The following is a 20297-nucleotide window of genomic DNA, read 5'->3' as shown; positions in this document are numbered from 1 at the left end:
ATATAGTGTGCACTGAGAGGGATTTATGGCTGTGAATAGAGGTAATGTACTGACACTATATCTATATTAAGCGTACCTGTATTGCATCAGCATTCTTAAACTGTGAGACTGGGTTAGCTTTTCTCTGTGCTGTCATGCAGTATGTAAAGATCAAACAGATGATGCTGCAAAAAGGAGCAACAGTGGCAATATCTGGTTACTATGCGAGTGTAAAAGTGCAATAAACTTGGTTGTAGTAGTATACAAATGTCAGCAGTATACCTCTACTTGTTTCTGTTAGGATTATTACAGCTGGGAGATCCAGAGGACCTGGAGTTAGTTTCGTAGCGTGCGTGCAGTGGAAGTTTCGCCCCTACCTACTAGGAACATCGAGCAACCCGGAAGCCGATAACTGCGTGGTAGAGACGCCACCTGCCGGGGCGAAACTCCCTCTGCACGCACGCTACGAAACTAACTCCAGGACCTCTAGATCTCCCAGCTGGAATTATCCTAACAGAAACAGGTACCATCTCGGATATTATGAACATTGAATACAGGCTATCTGCGGTGTGATACGTATTACTGCCCTCTGCAACACAGGATTGATTCCCTCTTACAGCTCATCTACCGGGCTGACATTCAGCCGCGATACTGCACTACACGCTGTCAGAACGCTGTCTATACGTAGAGGTATACTGCTGACATTTGTATATTACTACAAACAAGTTCATTGCACTTTTACACTCGCATAGTAATCAGATATTGCCACTCTTCCTGCTTTTTGCAGCATCATCTGTTTGATCTTTACATACTGTATGACAGCACAGAGAAAAGCTACCAGTCCTCTTTCTATCCCAGTCTCACAGTTTAAGAATGCTGATTCAATACAGGAACGCTTAATATAGATATACTGTCAGTACATTACCTCTATTCACAGCCATAAGTCCCTCTCAGTGCACACTATATATATTTTGTATGTTTGATAGTATCTCCATTTTTAATACCTATTCAAAAGGAAAGGTATTTATAGTGGTGCAGCAGAGCAGGCATCCCATAGGTTCTGGTGCCACGCAAGTGTTTCTTATTAATATTTATCATCAATAGTTCAAATATTTACGCACGCGGCGATACCAAATATGTATCTAAAATATTTTAACACTTTTTGGGGGTGAAATAGGGAAAATGGGACAATTTACGTTTTTATTGGAGGAGGGTGTTTTTCAATTTTTTTTTACTTTATTTAACTTTTATTTTTACGCTTTAATAGTCCCCATAGGGGACTATTTATAGCAATCATTCGATTGCTAATGCTGTTCAGCGCTATGTATAGGACAAAGCACTGATCGGCGTTATCGGTCATCTTCTGCTCTGGTCTGGAGGAAGGCAGATCAGAGCAGAAGACGCCCAGAAGGCAGCGGAGCCAGGTGAGGGGACCTCAGTCTGCCGTTCTGGATGATCGGATCGCCTCAGCACCGCTGCAGGTGATCCGATTGTCCATTTAAGTGACCGCGATGCTACAGATACTGTTATCTGTATTGATCATGGCATCTGAGGGGTTAATTGCGGACATCCGTGGTATCGCTGATGTACGCCTTTACCGGCGGGTCCCTGGCTGCAATCAACAGCTGGGACCTGCCGCGCATGATCCGGTCATCGCTCCGATGCCTGCGGATTTGCTTAGGACGTAAATGTATGTCCTGGTGCGTTAAGTACCACCTCACCAGGACGTACATTTACGTCCTTTGTCGTTAAAGGTTAAACGGTAAAACTTAGGACATATATGTACTTGGCAATTTAAAAAAAAAGGGGTTATTTTAATAAAATGTATTGGTGTAGGGGCTTTATTTTTAAACTGATTGCTATAAATAGTCCCTTGAGGACTTAAGTAATCTGTTGATTGCAATTACTGTTGAGTGCTGTGCACTGATCAGTAATATCTTCGATCAAACTGCTCAGGTTTCCCTGCCACCAGGGTTGCCCAATCCATCCCACTATTGGAATCCCCACTGAAGTGTTTTTGTTCAGTGGGGATTCCGCTAATTTTTTGTGTACCGTGTCTTGTTGATTGCTAATGTGTCGAAGCAATCCCCCTTGAACATCTCATGTGGTGGTACAGGGATAGTAAATAAGGCATACTCTGGGCAGATGTAGGAGCATGTGTGCCTATCCAGCAATCTTTCACTGTGAGATTTTGTGCCAACATTAAGTGGTGTTTCAAGAATTTATCTGGATGCTTTTCTAGCTCATCATGTAAGGTTTTAATGTAACATATTAGACAGTTAAACAGAAACCAAAGTATTGTCATGGTCAGATACTGCCCTCTTGCAGTGTGATGCATGAATCCAGTTGGCTTTTCCTTGCTGCTTAACTGATGTTTCTGTAATCAAGAGAACTTGATATGGTCCTTCAAATCAGGGCTCGAGGGACTTCCTGGTATGTTTCTTTACATATACGTAGTCTCCAGGCTGTAGCGTGTGGGTTCCTTCAACGCTGTCTGGATCTGGGAGGGAAGAAAAGACAATTTTGTGCAGTTTAGTAAGATGTTTCTGCAACTGTATGACATAATCAGTTAGATTGTCAGCTTGCAAGGTGAAAGACTGTGGAAAATAGAGTCCTGTTCTTGGCACACATCCAAACAGAATCTCATAGGGAGGCAGTCCTCTCCTCCCCGTAGGAGTGTACCTGATAGAGAACAGAGCTAGAGGCAAGCATTCGGGCCATGGTCTGCTTAACTCTTTTATGGCTTTCTGTAGTTTTAACTGAATTGTGCCATTCATCCTCTCCACAGAAACTGAGATCTGCGTGTGGTAAGGGGTGTGAAAAGCTTGATGTATTCCCAGCATGGTCATTACATTCTGCATTATTTCCCCTGTGAAGTGAGTGCCCCTGTCTGACTCGATGACCTCTGGTAGGCCAAATCTGGGTATTAGTTCTGTTGCCAGCTTCTTTGCAGTATTTTTGGCAGTTGCTGTCTTTACAGGATATGCCTCGGGCCACCCTGAAAACAGATCTACACACACACTAATACATATTCAAAGGTGCCGCTTTTTGGTAGTTGAATGTAATCTATCTGCAGCCTTTGGAAGGGGTAGAGAGGTCTTGGCTGGTGTTTGCGAGGTGTCTTGACAACCTGTCCTGGATTATTTGCTAGACATATGGTGCAGGAGACACAGTACCGCTTTGCAGCAGTGCTGAACCCTGGAGCCAACCAGTGCTTTCCCACGCATCTGATCATTGCATTGGCCCCCAGGTGGGTGGGCAGATGAGTCAGGGCTGCTACTGTAGGAAACAGAGAAACAGGTAAACACAATAGGTTCCCTTTCCTCCACATCCCATCTCCCTCTTCTGCCCCCATGTTTCTCCATTTTGACTTCTCCTCCTCACCTGTCTGCCTCTGCAGGGTCTTAAGTTGTTCAAGATCTACTGCGTTTTTTTTTTGTTTTTTTTTACTGCGGCCAAGGTCTCTACTTCTACAGGTCTTATGGCTGCCTGTTTGGCTGCTAGATCAGCTTTCTCATTGCTTTTTGCGTCTTTGGTAGCTAGTCTGGTGTGTGCGGCTACCTTTATGATGCCTACCACTTGTACTTGTGTCAGATTTTCTAACACCTTTTTAATCAAGTCAGCATGTTTTATGGGGGTTCCTGCTGCTGTTAAGAATCCCCTAGCTTTCCAGATGGCCCCAAAATTGTGAGCTAGTCCCCCAGCGTAGGCTGAATCAGTAAATATGTTGCCCGTGGAGTCCTGTATGTATTCCAGGGCCTTGATCAGAGCAACCAATTCTGCTTCCTGTGCTGACATGTGTGGTGGTAGTTGGTTTGCCTCTATGATCTCATGTTCTGTGACTACTGCATACCCAGTGTGGTACCTCCCCTCTCATCCGCATATCTGCTCCCATCCACAAAGAGTTCATGTTGTGGGTTTTCTATAGGGGTGTCGTGTACGTGAGGTAAAACATTGTTTCCTGTGACATCAGTTGGAAACAATCATGAGGGACAAAAGTATAAGAGTGCACTGTTGTCTGCATCCACTGTGGGGGGGCTTCTAAATCTGTCTCTGATTGGTAAGAGAGTGGCAAGATTTACATAGTTACATAGTTACATAGTTAGTACGGTCGAAAAAAGACATATGTCCATCAAGTTCAACCAGGGAATTAAGGGGTAGGGGTGTGGCGCGATATTGGGGAAGGGATGAGATTTTATATTTCTTCATAAGCATTAATCTTATTTTGTTCCAGGAATGTATCTAATCCTGTTTTAAAGCTGTTAATTGTTCCTGCTGTGACCAGTTCCTGAGGTAGACCGTTCCATAAATTCACAGTCCTCACGGTAAAGAAGGCGTGTCGCCCCTTGAGACTAAACTTTTTCTTCGCCAGACGGAGGGAGTGTCCCCTCGTCCTTTGGGGGGGTTTAACCTGGAACAGTTTTTCTCCATATTTTTTGTATGGGCCATTAATATACTTATATACGTTTATCATATCCCCCCTTAAACGTCTCTTCTCAAGACTAAACAATTGTAACTCCTTTAATCGCTCCTCATAGCTAAGATGTTCCAAGCCCCATATTAGTTTAGTCGCGCGTCTCTGCACCCTTTCCAACTCCGCAGTGTCCCTTTTATGGACAGGTGACCAAAACTGAACAGCATATTCCAGGTGCATCTAGTAAAGGTGATGTTTGGAGGGAGAAGTAGAGTACACTGAAGACGTACTTGTCGTGCCATGGAAAGGTGTCCACTAGGAGAGATACAGCTGCCACTGCTCTGACACAGGAGGGAGCACCTTTTGACACAGGGTCTTACCTGACCGAATAATACGCTATAGGGCGTTGCTTCTGATTGTGTTTTTGTGTTAAGCCTCCCGTGGCATGACCTTGTATGTCTGCAATAAACAGTGTGAAAGGATGAAGATAGTTTGGAATTCCTAAGGCTGGGGCTAGCGTTATTGCCTCTTTAACCTCCCTGGCGGTATGATTCTGTCTGGAAATTTGTACCAAAAGCGGTACAATTTTTTTAACTGAATTTCACATCTCCCTCCGCCCATTTCACATCTCCCCTGTCACATTCCCCCTCTCCTTTGTCACATCCCCCATCACATTCTCCCCCCTCCTTGTCACATTCTCCCCCCTCCTTGTCACATTCTCCCCCCTCCTTGTCACATTCTCCCCCTCCTTGTCACATTCTCCCCCCTCCTTGTCACATTCTTCCCCCTGTCACATTCCCCCCCCTGTCACATTCCCCCCCCTGTCACATTCCCCCCCCTGTCACATTCCCCCCCCTGTCACATTCCCCCCCTGTCACATTCCCCCCCTTGTCACATCCCCCCCCCTTGTCACATTCCCCCCCCTTGTCACATTCCCCCCCTTGTCACATTCCCCCCCCTTGTCACATTCCCCCCCCTTGTCACATTCCCCCCCTTGTCACATTCCCCCCCTTGTCACATCCCCCCCCCCTGTCACATTCCCCCCCCCCCCCTGACACATCCCCCCCCCCCCTGACACATCCCCCCCCCCCCCCTTGTCACCTTTTCTTGTCCTGCAGCAAATACACTAGGTTTGCCGGGCAGATTTCAAACCTAGTGTATTTCCTGCAGAACAAGTCCTTTCCCCTTCAGCCAATAACAGGCTTTACACCACTGTGGCCTGTGATTGGCTGAAAAGTGAAAGGTCCTAGAAGATGAATAGTGAAGAGAGGACACCCCGGACCGCACGGAGGGGAACGGCATCTGCAGGGACCGGGACTAGGTGAGCAAAAGTTTTTTTTATTTTACTACTTCTTCCTTTTACACTTAGCTCAGTGTTTTTTCTAACATGGGGCCTCCAGCTGTTGTGAAACTACTACTCCCAGCATGCCCGGGCAGCCTTTGGCTGTTCGGGCATGCTGAGAGTTGTAGTTTTGCAACAGCTGGAGGCCCCCTGGTAGGGAAACACTGACTTTTAGTATTTTTCTTTACCTGCTCTGGCCGGCCCCCGCAACGGGAGCCGACCCGAGCAGATAATCGCATGTTTTCCCCGGGGGCCGCATCGCTATATCGCATTGCTTTTGCGATATATCGTGCAGCCCGGCCGGGAACTCTGCAATTCTTCCCCGAGCGTGACTCGGGGTTACCGATCCTAGCAGGGAAAATTAACCCCGAGTCACGCTCGGGAATACCGCTCAGGAGGTTAAGGTAGTGGAAGCAGAGACAGCCTAATCAGTCATAAAAAAAGGTGATGTTTTGACACAATCATATAAAGGCTGCATGTGTGCGCTGGCATGGATGATCCACTGTCTGCAGTAAGATATGAGACCCAGGAATGCTCTGAGCTGTTTGTGATTCCTGGGAATTGTCATGTTCTGTATGACTTGTATGCGGTCTGCTGTAAGGTGACGTGTACCTTGTGAAATACAGTGCCCAAGAAGACTACTTGAGTCTGGCAGTACTGTAGTTTGTCCTGACTTGCCTTGCACCCATTCTCTGCCAGAAAAATGAGTAAGGACAGTGTAGTTTGTTCAGTGTGAAGATCTGGACAACAGAGTAGTAGGTCATCTACATACTGCAGTAGGACACAATCTTGGGATATTGGTCAGCCGGGCAAGTGAGTAAAGTGTAGGGGAATGAGCCATCCCCTGTGGTAGTCTCATCCATGTATACTGAATTTGTTTAAAGGTAAAGGCAAACAAATACTGGCACTGTTCTGAAAGTGGTACAGAAAAAAAGGCATTTGTGAGATCAATGACTGTAAAATACAATGCATGGGCTGGTATTTGTGACAACAAGGTGTGGGGGTTTAGGACTGCAGGTGTTAAAGGTAGCAAGATGTCATTGATGGCCCTGAGATCTTGGACCATTCTGTAATGCACAAGTTCCCCAGGTTTAACTGTCTTCTTTTTAACAGGATACAAAGGAGTATTAGCTCGTGATTTTACAACTTTTAGGGCCCCTGACTTTAAAAGTTGCTGCACCTGAATGTTACATAGTTACATAGTTACATAGTTAGTACGGTCGAAAAAAGACATATGTCCATCAAGTTCAACCAGGGAATTAAGGGGTAGGGGTGTGGCGCGATATTGGGGAAGGGATGGGATTTTATATTTCTTCATAAGCATTAATGTTATTTTGTTCCATAAATGTATCTAATCCTGTTTTAAAGCTGTTAATTGTTCCTACTGTGACCAGTTCCTGAGGTAGACCGTTCCATAAATTCACAGTCCTCACGGTAAAGAAGGCGTGTCGCCCCTTGAGACTAAACTTTTTCTTCTCCAGACGGAGGGAGTGTCCCCTCGTCCTTTGGGGGGGTTTAACCTGGAACAGTTTTTCTCCATATTTTTTGTATGGGCCATTAATATACTTATATACGTTTATCATATCCCCCCTTAAACGTCTCTTCTCAAGACTAAACAATTGTAACTCCTTTAATCGCTCCTCATAGCTAAGATGTTCCATGCCCCATATTAGTTTAGTCGCGCGTCTCTGCACCCTTTCCAACTCCGCAGTGTCCCTTTTATGGACAGGTGCCCAAAACTGAACAGCATATTCCAGGTGAGGCCGTACCAATGCTTTATAAAGGGGGAGTATTATGTCCCTGTCCCTTGAGTCCATGCCTCTTTTTATACATGACAATATCCTGCCGGCTTTGGAAGCAGCAGCCTGACATTGCATGCTATTCTGTAGTCTGTGATCTACAAGTACACCCAGATCCTTCTCTACCAGTGACTCTGCCAGTTTAATCCCCCCTAAGACATACGATGCATGCAGGTTATTAGTACCCAGATGCATAACTTTACATTTATCCACATTGAACCTCATTTGCCAAGTGCCAATGTCTATGGCATGTTCTTGGGGTGCACTAAGGGGATACTGCCTGAGCTGATAGTTTGGAATTCCTAAGGCTGGGGCTAGCGTTATTGCCTCTTTAACCTCCCTGGCGGTATGATTCTGTCTGGAAATTTGTACCAAAAGCGGTACAATTTTTTTAACTGAATTTCACATCTCCCTCCGCCCATTTCACATCTCCCCTGTCACATTCCCCCTCTCCATTGTCACATCCCCCATCACATTCTCCCCCCTCCTTGTCACATTCTCCCCCCTCCTTGTCACATTCTCCCCCCTCCTTGTCACATTCTCCCCCCCCCCCTTGTCACATTCCCCCCCCTTGTCACATTCCCCCCCCCTGTCACATTCCCCCCCCCCTGTCACATTCCCCCCCCCTGTCATATTCCCCCCCCCCTGTCACATCCCCCCCCCCCCTGTCACATTCCCCCCTTGTCACATTCCCCCCCCCCCCCTGTCACATCCCCCCCCCCCCCTGTCACATCCCCCCCCCCCCTTGTCACCTTGTCTTGTCCTGCAGCAAATACACTAGGTTTGCCGGGCAGATTTCAAACCTAGTGTATTTCCTGCAGAACAAGTCCTTTCCCCTTCAGCCAATCACAGGCTTTACACCACTGTGGCCTGTGATTGGCTGAAAAGTGAAAGGTCCTAGAAGATGAATAGTGAAGAGAGGACACCCCGGACCGCACGGAGGGGAACGGCATCTGCAGGGACCGGGACTAGGTGAGCAAAAGTTTTTTTATTTTACTACTTCTTCCTTTTACACTTAGCTCAGTGTTTTTCTAACAGGGGGCCTCCAGCTGTTGTGAAACTACTACTCCCAGCATGCCCGGACAGCCTTTGGCTGTTCGGGCATGCTGAGAGTTGTAGTTTTGCAACAGCTGGAGGCCCCCTGGTAGGGAAACACTGACTTTTAGTATTTTTCTTTACCTGCTCTGGCCGGCCCCCGCAACGGGAGCCGACCCGAGCAGATAATCACATGTTTTCCCCGGGGGCCGCATCACTATATCGCATTGCTTTTGCGATATATCGTGCAGCCCGGCCGGGAACTCTGCAATTCTACCCCGAGCGTGACTCGGGGTTACCGATCCTAGCAGGGAAAATTAACCCCGAGTCATGCTCGGGAATACCGCTCAGGAGGTTAAGGTAGTGGAAGCAGAGACAGCCTAATCAGTCATAAAAAAAGGTGATGTTTTGACACAATCATAAAAAGGCTGCATGTGTGCGCTGGCATGGATGATCCACTGTCTGCAGTAAGATATGAGACCCAGGAATGCTCTGAGCTGTTTGTGATTCCTGGGAATTGTCATGTTCTGTATGACTTGTATGCGGTCTGCTGTAAGGTGACGTGTACCTTGTGAAATACAGTGCCCAAGAAGACTACTTGAGTCTGGCAGTACTGTAGTTTGTCCTGACTTGCCTTGCACCCATTCTCTGCCAGAAAAATGAGTAAGGACAGTGTAGTTTGTTCAGTGTGAAGATCTGGACAACAGAGTAGTAGGTCATCTACATACTGCAGTAGGACACAATCTTGGGATATTGGTCAGCCGGGCAAGTGAGTAAAGTGTAGGGGAATGAGCCATCCCCTGTGGTAGTCTCATCCATGTATACTGAATTTGTTTAAAGGTAAAGGCAAACAAATACTGGCACTGTTCTGAAAGTGGTACAGAAAAAAAGGCATTTGTGAGATCAATGACTGTAAAATACAATGCATGGGCTGGTATTTGTGACAACAAGGTGTGGGGGTTTAGGACTGCAGGTGTTAAAGGTAGCAAGATGTCATTGATGGCCCTGAGATCTTGGACCATTCTGTAATGCACAAGTTCCCCAGGTTTAACTGTCTTCTTTTTAACAGGATACAAAGGAGTATTGGCTCCTGATTTTACAACTTTTAGGGCCCCTGACTTTAAAAGTTGCTGCACCTGAATGTCTATGGCATGTTCTTGGGGTGCACTAAGGGGATACTGCCTGAGCTGAGGCAGTGTGACCCCTGGTTTTATGGCCACTTCAACTGGGGATACAGGTAGAAGCCCTATGTCATATTTGCTGGTAGCCCAGAGACAGGGTGGCACCCTATCCAACTGCGGAAAGTTAGTTACCAGTAATAAGGGAGTGACATTTTCATAGGCCTCTATCTGGATGCATGCCTCTAGTACATTGTCATTTGAAGGGACAGAGAGAGTGACTGTGCCATCTTCATGATACTGGATGTTGGCTAATAAGTCTTTCAGGACGTCTGCTCCCAATAGACAGCTTGGGGCAGATTTTGACACCAGGAATCTAGACAAAAAGGTTACTGGGCCTAGTTGAGCTTTGACAGGTTTTGTAAGGGGCAGAGTTTAAGGCAGTCCCTCACATCCTTCTACTGGGATTGTGTCCCTGTATAATTGAGCAGAAGTTATGACAGACTCTTGAATGACTGATTTAGTGGCTCCAGTATCTACCAAAAAAGGTACTGTCTTGCTATTTATGGTCACAGAAACTGTTAGGGCAGGGGAGTTGCCCTTTACGGTGACCTGACAAATGGCAGGTCAGTCCTGAGCTTGAGCATCTTTTTGTCTGACGCTGACTATCTTTGCCTGTTGTGTCCTGTGTCGTCGTCCCCCCCCCCCCCCCCCCGTCAGAAATACGTTTTCTGCAGTTCTTTTTTATGTGTCCCATATTGTCAAAATAATGACAAATTGGGGGTTTCCAGGGTCTGTCTCCTTTGTTATTCTGACCCCCGCCTTGGGATTTTTCAGAGACATATACTATTTTAGTCTTTTTGGGGGCTTCCTTCAGGTCAAGTTCTATGCCCCTGGGCTTTTGCTAACAGGCCTGGGGCTTGAACTGCCGTCTTCTAGTCGGGGGTACTTATTTTTAGTTTTTCTCTTATTTGGGGTCTTAGACCGTCCACAAAAGCACGTACAAACAGTCTCTGTATTACGTCACTGTACATGTCTAATCCTTCGTCTAAGTAATGTTGCTCTAGACCAAGGTAATGGTCAGATACAGTCTGGGTCGGGGTTTGAGTGCCCACTGCTACCGTCCCCGTCCCCCCCCCTTCTCTCTCAGTCTTTGCCTGCAAAAGGTTCAAAGAGAGTTAGTAAACGTCTGTCTGGAGGCTTCTCCTCTGGGTTCATTGGGTCTAGCTGCATGAGTGACAGTTATAAATTGAGAGAAAATGGTGGGTGGCAACCTTTCCTTACCGGGGTGCCCCACATGCCAAGCATGTGTCTTTCCACCCTGGATTTTGCTGGCTGCAATTTGTGCAGACCCAAGAATGCTGAGGATCATAGGGTACCCACATTTACAATGCCATCCTGAATAAGGGGGGTTACATACTTCTGACCCACGTAATGTAGAGAGGTCGGGGTACATTTTCTCAACAGGGGGTTTTAACTTCTGTTGGGGAGAGGAATTATTAGCTGGTGTAACAACTAGGGATCGACCGATATCTGTTTTTTAGGGCCGATACCGATAATCTGTGGAGGTTAGGGCCAATAGCCGATAACTTATACCGATATTCCGGTATAAGTTATCGGGTATTTATCCCCCTGCGACACCGCTGCAGATCATTGATTTAAAGTGGGCGCTTTAAATCAATGCACTGCAGTGGCTTTTGCAGTGCCATAGGCCACCGCCGCCACCTACTTCTCTCCCCCTGCCTGTCCGAGGGTTCTGAGTCCTATCAGCGCCACCGCTCCCCCCACCGCCGCACCGCTCTGCGCCCCCTACCGCCGCACCGCGTCACACCCCCCACGGCATCGCCCCGGCCCCATTGCCTCACCCATCCCAGGTTTTATAATTACCTGTTCCCGGGGTCCAATCTACATCTGGCTCCGGTGGCGTCCTCCTGAGCTGTCACTGTGCGCACTGACGGTGACGTCATGTCGCGCACCTCACGTCACTCGTCATTGCGCACAGCGGAACACAGGACGCAGCAGGAGCCAGAAGTAGCGTGGGCCCCGGGAACAGGTAATTATAAAACCGAGGATGGGGGAGGCAATCGGGCCGGGGCGGTGTGGTGGGGGGGTGCGGCGGGTCGGGGGGGGCGGTCGCGGGTAGGTGCGGTGGGTCGGGGGGCAGGGCATTATTGGCTTATCAGCAAGGTAATTGCCGATACCGATAATGGCCAAAATCGTGATTATCGGCCGATAATATCGGCCAAACCGATAATCGGTCGATCCCTAGTAACAACATAGGGTGGAGGTGGGGGCGCCTGTTTTTCCCCAGGATTTACTGGGCTCTATTTTCCACCCTTTGTTCTTATCGTCATATGTCCAGCCTTCCTCAACACATTGTGTGGAGGTACTGATCAGACATTTGACTTGATAATCCCAATTATGGTATTTTACTATGCCTTTCTGCAATATTTTCCCAAAATTCTGGATTCAATTGGTCATTTTTTGGAACATGGAATTCCTTCCGTATTGTTCCTAGCTGGAGTACTGCATCCTTGCCTTGTAACTCTTTAAGGATTGTTTTAAGAGCGTGTATCTGAGGTTCTCTGTCATTCTTTTTGGACATTAGCTGACCCATCCTTAGCCTTTCGGTCCTAAGTAGCTTATTGGGGAATCCCTCGTAAGGTGTCTATTCCCTCGTTGCCGTCCTCTTAGGCGACTAATATGTTAAAAGGCTCTCCTGGCCTTTTCTTGTGATGTATGACAATGCTATATCCTATCCACAAAGTGAATAGAATAGACAAATGCAACCAATAGCAATAACTGTCATCCACATCACTCTTATATGGTCAGTGTCCATATCTAGATGTGTTTTACCATACCTTATTCCCCCCGAGACTACACAGGCTTATCACCCGAATCCTGTCCTGGACTTATGATTTATTCCAGGCTCATGCTAGCATCAAGATAATGGTTTATGTGATAATATGGGATTTAAGCATAATCTGTGACCCCGTTAGGCACTTGCACAGATCAGTTCGGCAATACCCTCATAAAATCACATACCATCCTCTCTTGGCTCATACATTCATTCCATGTCTCCTTGCGGAGTAACAGTGTACTTATCCAACCGACAGAAGGTATATTGGTTCTTTGTCTATTCAAAATAGACCCACTATCACAGGAGTTTAGCTATTCTAAAACCCAGTCTATGCAGGACCCACAGCCACAGATCTCAGGAGGGCACAGATATAAGAAAATAAAGCTTTTTCTTACCTGGCCAGGTAATTTCAATCTGTGGTCTCCGGAGGCCCAAGCTGTAGTGGTCCCCTATCAGATGCTCCTTGTATCAGCAGGTCCGAGTTCGGGGGCCAAATAATGTTAGGTTCGACCCGAAAAGGTCGCGACGTCTTCTGTCGACGGATTCCCAATTAGTGGGTGGAAAGCCTGTAAGGGGCTGCAGTCACCCAACTTTCCTTCCAACTCTACCTGCCATTCAAATCAAGACACAGACACAAGAGCTGTCTCTGTAAGCTGAGGGCTATTTTATATAGCTGATTTTCAAATAAGGCAGGCGCAGTAAACTTTACATTTTATAAACACAGGAAACCATAAATCTTTTGCATAGTAAGAAGAAAATTACAAAGATTTATATATTATGGGGGATTTTAACTCAGTAATGGATAACAAAAGGGACCGGAGAGGAGGAGTAATGAGGGAGGGGAGGAATGTCCTGGCAGATTTTTGTAAAGAAGCAGGATGTAGAGATGTATGGAGAAACCTGAATCCTTTGCGAGAAAATTTTTCCTGTTTTTAATTTGAGCCATAAAACTGCATCACGTATTGATATGATTCTGGCCAATGATAGTGGAGCAAGGGGTATTAAAAAAAATTGTCTATGAGCCCAAGGGCTTGTCTGATCACTCCATGGTGGTCTGTAGTTTCGGTGGTGAAGATCGGGACCCCCCCAGAACATGAATAGAAATATTAATCCGCATTGGTTTGAGGTGGAAGACGTGACAAAGGGTATAGAGGAGGAGATTACCGTATTTATCGGCATATAACACGCACTTTTTAGGCTAAAATTTTTAGCCTAAAGTCTATGTGCGTGTTATACGCTGATACACCCCCAGTAAAGGCAGGGGGAGAAAGGCCGTCGTTGCTATGCACGGCGCGGCGCACTGACATCATGGGCCGCGCTGTGCAGCGCATAGCAATGACGCCGGGGACGCATGCCGGAGGCCTGCAGCAGCGCGGACCCAAGCCAGGTAATTATGCCACGGGGATGGGGGGAGGCAACGGGGCAACAGCGCCGGCAATGGGCGCCACTGCCCTTTCTCTCCTCCTGGCTGTCGGCGCCGCTTCTCTCCCCCTGGCTATCTCCCCCTGGCTATGAAAGCATATTTGAGGGGGATTTTGTCCCGAAATATAACCCAGTTTAGGAGGAAAGTAAGGAAGAAAGAAGATAACTTGGATAAAGAAGATAATCAGATAAAAAAATTGGAGGAAGTTTATGCAACTGATGCCAGAGATGTGAACTGGGGAAAACTGGAACAAGCGCAAAAAGAATATAAAGAGTTAATGCTTGAGAAGGCACAACATAGGATTTTTTTCTGGGGACAAAAACGCTATGTGGAAGGGGGGAAATCTAATAAGTGGCTCTCTGGTATAATTAAAAATCAAAGGGAAAATACGGAAATTACTCATTTAGAAAATAAGCAGGGAATAATAGTAACGGATCAAGAGGAGATAAGGAAGATAGCGTTGGAGTATTATCAAACATTATATGAATCTGAAGGGGTAAGATCAGAATCGGAGATTAAAACATTTTTACAAAATTTAGCTCTGCCAAGTTTAAATGAGGAGGGGGAGAAGAAAATGAATGAGGGGATTAGCCTGGGGGAAGTCCAAGAGGCATTGAGAACTTGCGCGGGGAATTCCGCCCCAGGGTCTGATGGGTTCTCATTTGATTTTTATAAAAGATTTCATGGGTCTCTGTTGCCCTGCTTGTTGGAGATTATTAATGAATCCTTGGTAAGAGGGGCTATGACCCCTTCAATGTCTGAAGCAGTGATAATATTGATCCCCAAGAAGGGGGGCAACAGGGAAAAGATGGAGAATTACCGGCCTATATCACTATTGAATACGGATTACAAAATTTTGGCAAAATTATGGGCAGGAAGATTAAAAAAGGTTTTGGGTGAGATGATAGGGCCAGAACAAAGGGGTTTTATGGTAGGTAGGAATATGTTTTCCAATATACACAGGACATTCCTTAACATTCAAACACGTGAAGGGGATCCCCGCTCCATCCTGTCATTGGACGCCTACAAAGCATTCGACAGGGTGGAGTGGGGTTTCCTCTTTGGGGTGGTGGAAAGATTTAGTTTGGGCACTTTATTCTTAAAAGCTATAAAAATGGTTTATTCAGCTCCTATAGCAAAAATTAGTATTAATGGGAAATTTACGAATACGTTTTTTTTAAAAAGAGGTTCAAGACAGGGATGTCCGTTATCACCTTTATTATTTGCACTCTTTATAGAGCCACTAGCAGCTATGGTTAGGAACACAGAAGTTTTTCAAGGGTTTGGGGTACAAGGGGATAGAGAAAGAATGTTGTTATACGCCGATGATGTGCTTTTGTTTGTTAGGAATCCGGTAGAGAAAGTACAGGAAGTGATTAGGTTAGTGGAAAAATTTGGATATTTCTCAGGAATGAAAATTAATTGGCAGAAGTCCGGTCTCATGCCTTTGGATGAAGAAATTGAGGTCCCTATTGGCCCTGTAAAAGTACTAAGACTTAATGATAGTTTGGAATATCTGGATGTTAAGATCTCTAGTGCTGTCTTGGATTTTGAGAGATTAAATTTGGTACCTCTGCTGGGGAAGGTAAGGGGAAAGGTAAATACATGGAGGAAAATGAGATTGGGAATGGCAGATAGAATAGGACTGCTGAGAATGGTATTACTCCCCATGATAACACATTATTTGAGAGCTTCTCCCATATGGATTAATAAGACTTGGTTTAAAAAATTGGAAAGTATATTAAACAATCTTATATGGGGTGGAAAAAGTCAGGATCAAGAGTCAATATTTGTACCATCCCTTAGAGGAAGGAGGGCTGGGTCTCCCTAATTTTCATCAATACTTCATAGCATCCCAATTAACATTGGTTATTCAAGAGCAACAAACACTGTTGGATTATTTGGGAAGGGGGTGTAAGAAATATGGGTCCATATGGGAGTGGTTGGAGAGTGGGAGTTTGAAGATGGGTGTAGAAGAGGAGAACATAGCTAAAGATTTATTGGTACAAGTATGGGATAGTATGAAGTCAGCAACAGGGATAATGAGTAGTGTGTGGTGTACTCCCTTATGGGAAAATGAGAACTTCCCAGAAATAAAGAAAATTGCAGAATATGTGAATTGGGAAGATAAAGGAATTAGGTTGTTAGAGCAGGTTTGCACAAATGGGAAAATAATAGACTGGGAGTGTCTGAGTGAATGCTTTAATCTAAAAAATACTAATTACTTTGGTTATGTACAGTTAAAAGACGCCTTGGGACAGGAAGAACCTAAAGGGAAATTAAAGGTAGGGTGTTATCACATTACAGAATATATTAAAAATGCACAGGGGGGAAAAAGAAAATGAGTACTTTATATAAAATGTTAGGTCAGAAGGGTTGGGAGGACGTAGTCAAACGGTTAGGACAGGCACTTGATATAGGTGGGATTTCAGAAGAAGAGTGGAAACTGGTGTTAAAGAATATTAGAAGAACAATGATCAATGCAAATAATAGGGTGTCTTTTTTGATGTTAGTATATCGGGCACAGTACTCACCGCAATTTTTGTATAAAATTAATGTTAGGGAGAATGCACAATGCCCCAAGTGTGGGTTTGAGGGAAGTAATAGGTTACATATGATATGGAATTGTACAAAGTTGCTAAAATTTTGGAGTGTAGTGTTTGAAACTATTAAAGCTAGAATAGGTGTGGTATTGCTCTTTGAACCTAAGGTTGCAATTTATGGACTAGGAACAATGGGAACTAAGCATACTGATCTCATACTTGGAGTATTAGGAGTGGCAAAGAATTTGATTCTTAGGAAATGGTTGGCCCCAGCAGTTCCATCAAGGGAAGAATGGTTAGGAGGTATAAATAAGGCTAGAATTTGAGTTGTTGTGGTTCAAGGACAGTGAAAGAAATAAAAAAAATCGAGTATAAATGGCTACCCTGGGAGAAAGGAGAGAGCAGATAGTGAAAAAGGAGAAAAGAGCAAGAGAGGAGTAGGGAAAGGAAGGAAGTCAATGGATTTCGGGCAGGCTGTCTTAAGGGGAGGGGGAGGGGTTTTGTTTTGTTTTTTCTTTTGTGATAATGATGTAAGCATTAATGGACTCTGTATGTATTAAATTTATAATAAAAAAAAAAAAGTTGGAAACAAAGATATATTGCATATATAATGAACCATTGTTTCAAGGACACATCTGGGTTAGAAAAAGATAAGTGTCTGCATCCTTGAAGATGTAGTCCTTGGAGTGATGTAGAAAAAACAAGAGTGATAGAATGCTGTCACTTAGACCGAGAATAATGAAGTCTTAACACAAAATGGATTCTCCTCTACCCAATTCAATCACAACACATCCCAGAAAAATTAGTGATCAAAAAGTCACACATGGTACTGATAAAAACTACAGATCAAGTCACATAAAATGATCCCTTATACAGCCCTGTATACGGAAGAATGAGAAAGTTATAAGGATCAGAATAGGGCGATTTTAAACATATTCGTTTTGTTAACGGTTAGTTCAGTAATGGTAAGGGATGGAAACATTGGTATCTTTTTAATTGTACTGACACACAGAATAAAGAAAACATGTCAGTTTTATCGTAAAGTGCATTGCGCAAATACTAAACCCTACAAAATCGCAATGTGCCATACATTTTAGGGTAAAATAAAAGGTTTCATTACAAAGTACAGTTGTCTGTGGATGGGAAAAAGTTATGGTTCTTAGAAGAGGAAAAACAAAAAAAGCATAAATGAAATTTGCGGTGTCCTCAAAAAGGACTTTTGAAAATATATTCAAAACATCCTTAAAATAGTGAACGTTTGTATAAAGCCATGATACCCGGGGATAGATAAATAGCCTATTACTTCCAAAAACAGCACCACTCTTCTCCTTAGGTTGTTTGTGGTATTTCAAATTGACTCTATTCACTTTAAAGGAGACATGCAGCAAAAATGTTTTAACTCCTCCTGTGCCCAGGCTGCAAAAAAAAACACCTTCCTACGTTCCCCTGTTGTCGAGGTATCGGTGTCGGTGGAGGTGGCTTCAGGCTTCTTAGACTTCTTGCAGCGATGTCCCGCCTTGGCTGGTGATAGGCTGAATGCACTGTCATGTAGGGAGCCGACAAGAGCTCCTTACATGACAGTGCGCTCAGACTATCAGCTGCCGAGGCGGGACATCGCTGCAGCCGGCAATACGCTGACAGCGATGTGACGTTTTGATATCTCCACAACAGGGGAACATAAGAAGGTGAGTTTTTCTATTCCTGGATAACTACTTTCAAGGTGTTCAAAAAAACTTATTTATTTATTGTATTTTTTGTTTTGTTTTTTGAAGGTCATCATGATGGACTGGCTTTCCTTTATTTCAATAAATACCAAATAATTTATATTATTGAGATATATATATATATATATATTATATTATATTTTATGTGTTGTTTTTTGCTTTTTTTAGGGATTGAAATAATAAGAAAAACTCTCAAGATTCCTGCCATGACAATTGCAAAGAATGCAGGTGTAGAAGGATCATTGGTGGTTGAAAAAATTTTGCAGAGCCCTCCTGAAATTGGATATGATGCTATGCTTGCGGAATATGTAAATATGGTAGAAAAAGGAATTATTGACCCCACAAAGGTAAACTGATTAGTTATGCTTTCCTTGAAGTGATGTTAAATTGATTCCTGGTAATATTTATTACTTAAGTGCATTGCTGTCAATAAAAACAACTTTAGACGTGTTGATCGGACATGTCAAAAGTTGATCACTCTTTTGAGTCTCACTGCAATTGGCCTTTATTAGCCAGGGAAGCAGGCAGGATTGTGCTTTGCTCCTCGGCCAGCCCTGAAATGAGTCTATTGGCTCTATTCTGATCAACATGCCAAAAGTTGTGTTTAACCCCTTAAGGACACAGCCCGTATGTGTACGCCCTTGGCCCACACCCTTGTATATTAATGAATGTGAATTAGCCCCTTCCCCCATAAGAGAAAAAAAAATATTTAAATGAAAATAAACATTTGTGGCATCGCCACATGCATAAATGTCCGAGCTATAAAATAATATTACTTAAACTGCATGGTCAATTGTGTATACATGGGAAAAAAATACCAAAGTCCAGAATTGCATATTTTTGATCATTTTGTATACCCTAAAAATGTGTAAAAAGTCCCTTCAAAACTAAAATGTTACCAATAAAAACTACAGATGACAGAGGGGAAAAATGAGCCTATACACAACCGCGTATACAGAAAAATAAGTTATAGGGAACAAGAGAGGAACATTTTAAACATACTAACTTTCGAAGAAAGTTATAATATAAAAAAAAATTAAAACCTATATTTTGGGTAGTAACCATGTGGACCTACAGAATAAAGGCCATGTGCCGTTTTTACTAAAAAGTGCACTGCATAGAAAAAGCCCCCCAAAAAGTTACAAAATACAACATGAAACATGGCTCCAAGTAATATCCCTTCTGGCCTTGATTGGTCTCTTATGAATACGCTAACAGTTCACTCTAAACTGGCAGGGAGAAGTTACTTCAGGTTACCTTCAGAACTCGGAGCTCGGTTATCTGCCAGTTCTGTAATGCTGCAGCATTTCAAAATCAATCAACTACAATAAAGGAGCATGTCCCTGCTTCCTGTGGTGTGGGCAACATAACTGATGAAAATTTCCCTATAATTATTGACACGCATCTTGCAATTTGAGTAACAGCTGTTCATTATTTATTTTTAATTTTTTTGACTTAGCGTACATGTATGATAACTAGACAATGCTAGGTCCGACAGGACTGGCCAATCAATGTGTATCTGCCATAAGGGAAGAACTGGGACAGTTGCATACAAAGAGGGAAGGGCATATTAGGCTTCAACATACCTGATCCTGTGTTTTGGTTAGAATTAGGCCACTTCCTGATGAGTTTTACATATTTTAAAACTGTGTGAACGTCTGAGTCAGGAGTAGCGGTCAGCCAAACATGTTTTTTTTCCAGCTATTTAAAGGTAGTACATCTACAATTCACTGTTGGCGAACATTAATGTTTCCTCTTGGGAGGGGGATGATGGGTAAGATGCAGTCACAGTTCTGGCGCTAGCTTGTCAATCTTTGAATTGGTTTGAGAAGTTAGACATTAGGGCCCTTATTTACTAAGAGTGGAGTGTAAGTTTCTTTTGTGGGTTTTAATTCCCTACAATTTATTTTCCATGGCATTTACTAAGGTTTTCCAAAAATTTTTACCTTCCCTACATTTTGCTTTTTTTACACATGCTCTGATCTGTAGGGTTTTCCTCAGCTCAAATCCACTACATTTTCTGTGGAAACCTTAGTAAATATGTTGGGTTTTTGTGAAAA

The 20297-nt window shown here is 44.2% G+C and overlaps 1 protein-coding gene across 1 annotated transcript in view; it reads left to right on the top strand.

Annotated features, from left to right (window-relative positions):
* Positions 1 to 20297, top strand: part of HSPD1 (heat shock protein family D (Hsp60) member 1) — a 224534-nt gene that overhangs the window by 201540 nt on the left and 2697 nt on the right. The window contains exon 10 of the mRNA XM_056536660.1: positions 18406 to 18584. Coding sequence (XP_056392635.1) covers positions 18406 to 18584 — 179 coding nt within the window. The remainder of the gene's footprint in view (positions 1 to 18405; positions 18585 to 20297) is intronic.

Source organism: Hyla sarda, chromosome 8 (assembly GCF_029499605.1).
Source record: "Hyla sarda isolate aHylSar1 chromosome 8, aHylSar1.hap1, whole genome shotgun sequence".
Taxonomy (NCBI): domain Eukaryota; kingdom Metazoa; phylum Chordata; class Amphibia; order Anura; family Hylidae; genus Hyla; species Hyla sarda.
The sequence above is the reverse complement of the archived record's forward strand: the minus strand, read 5'-3'. Positions and strand labels throughout refer to the sequence as shown.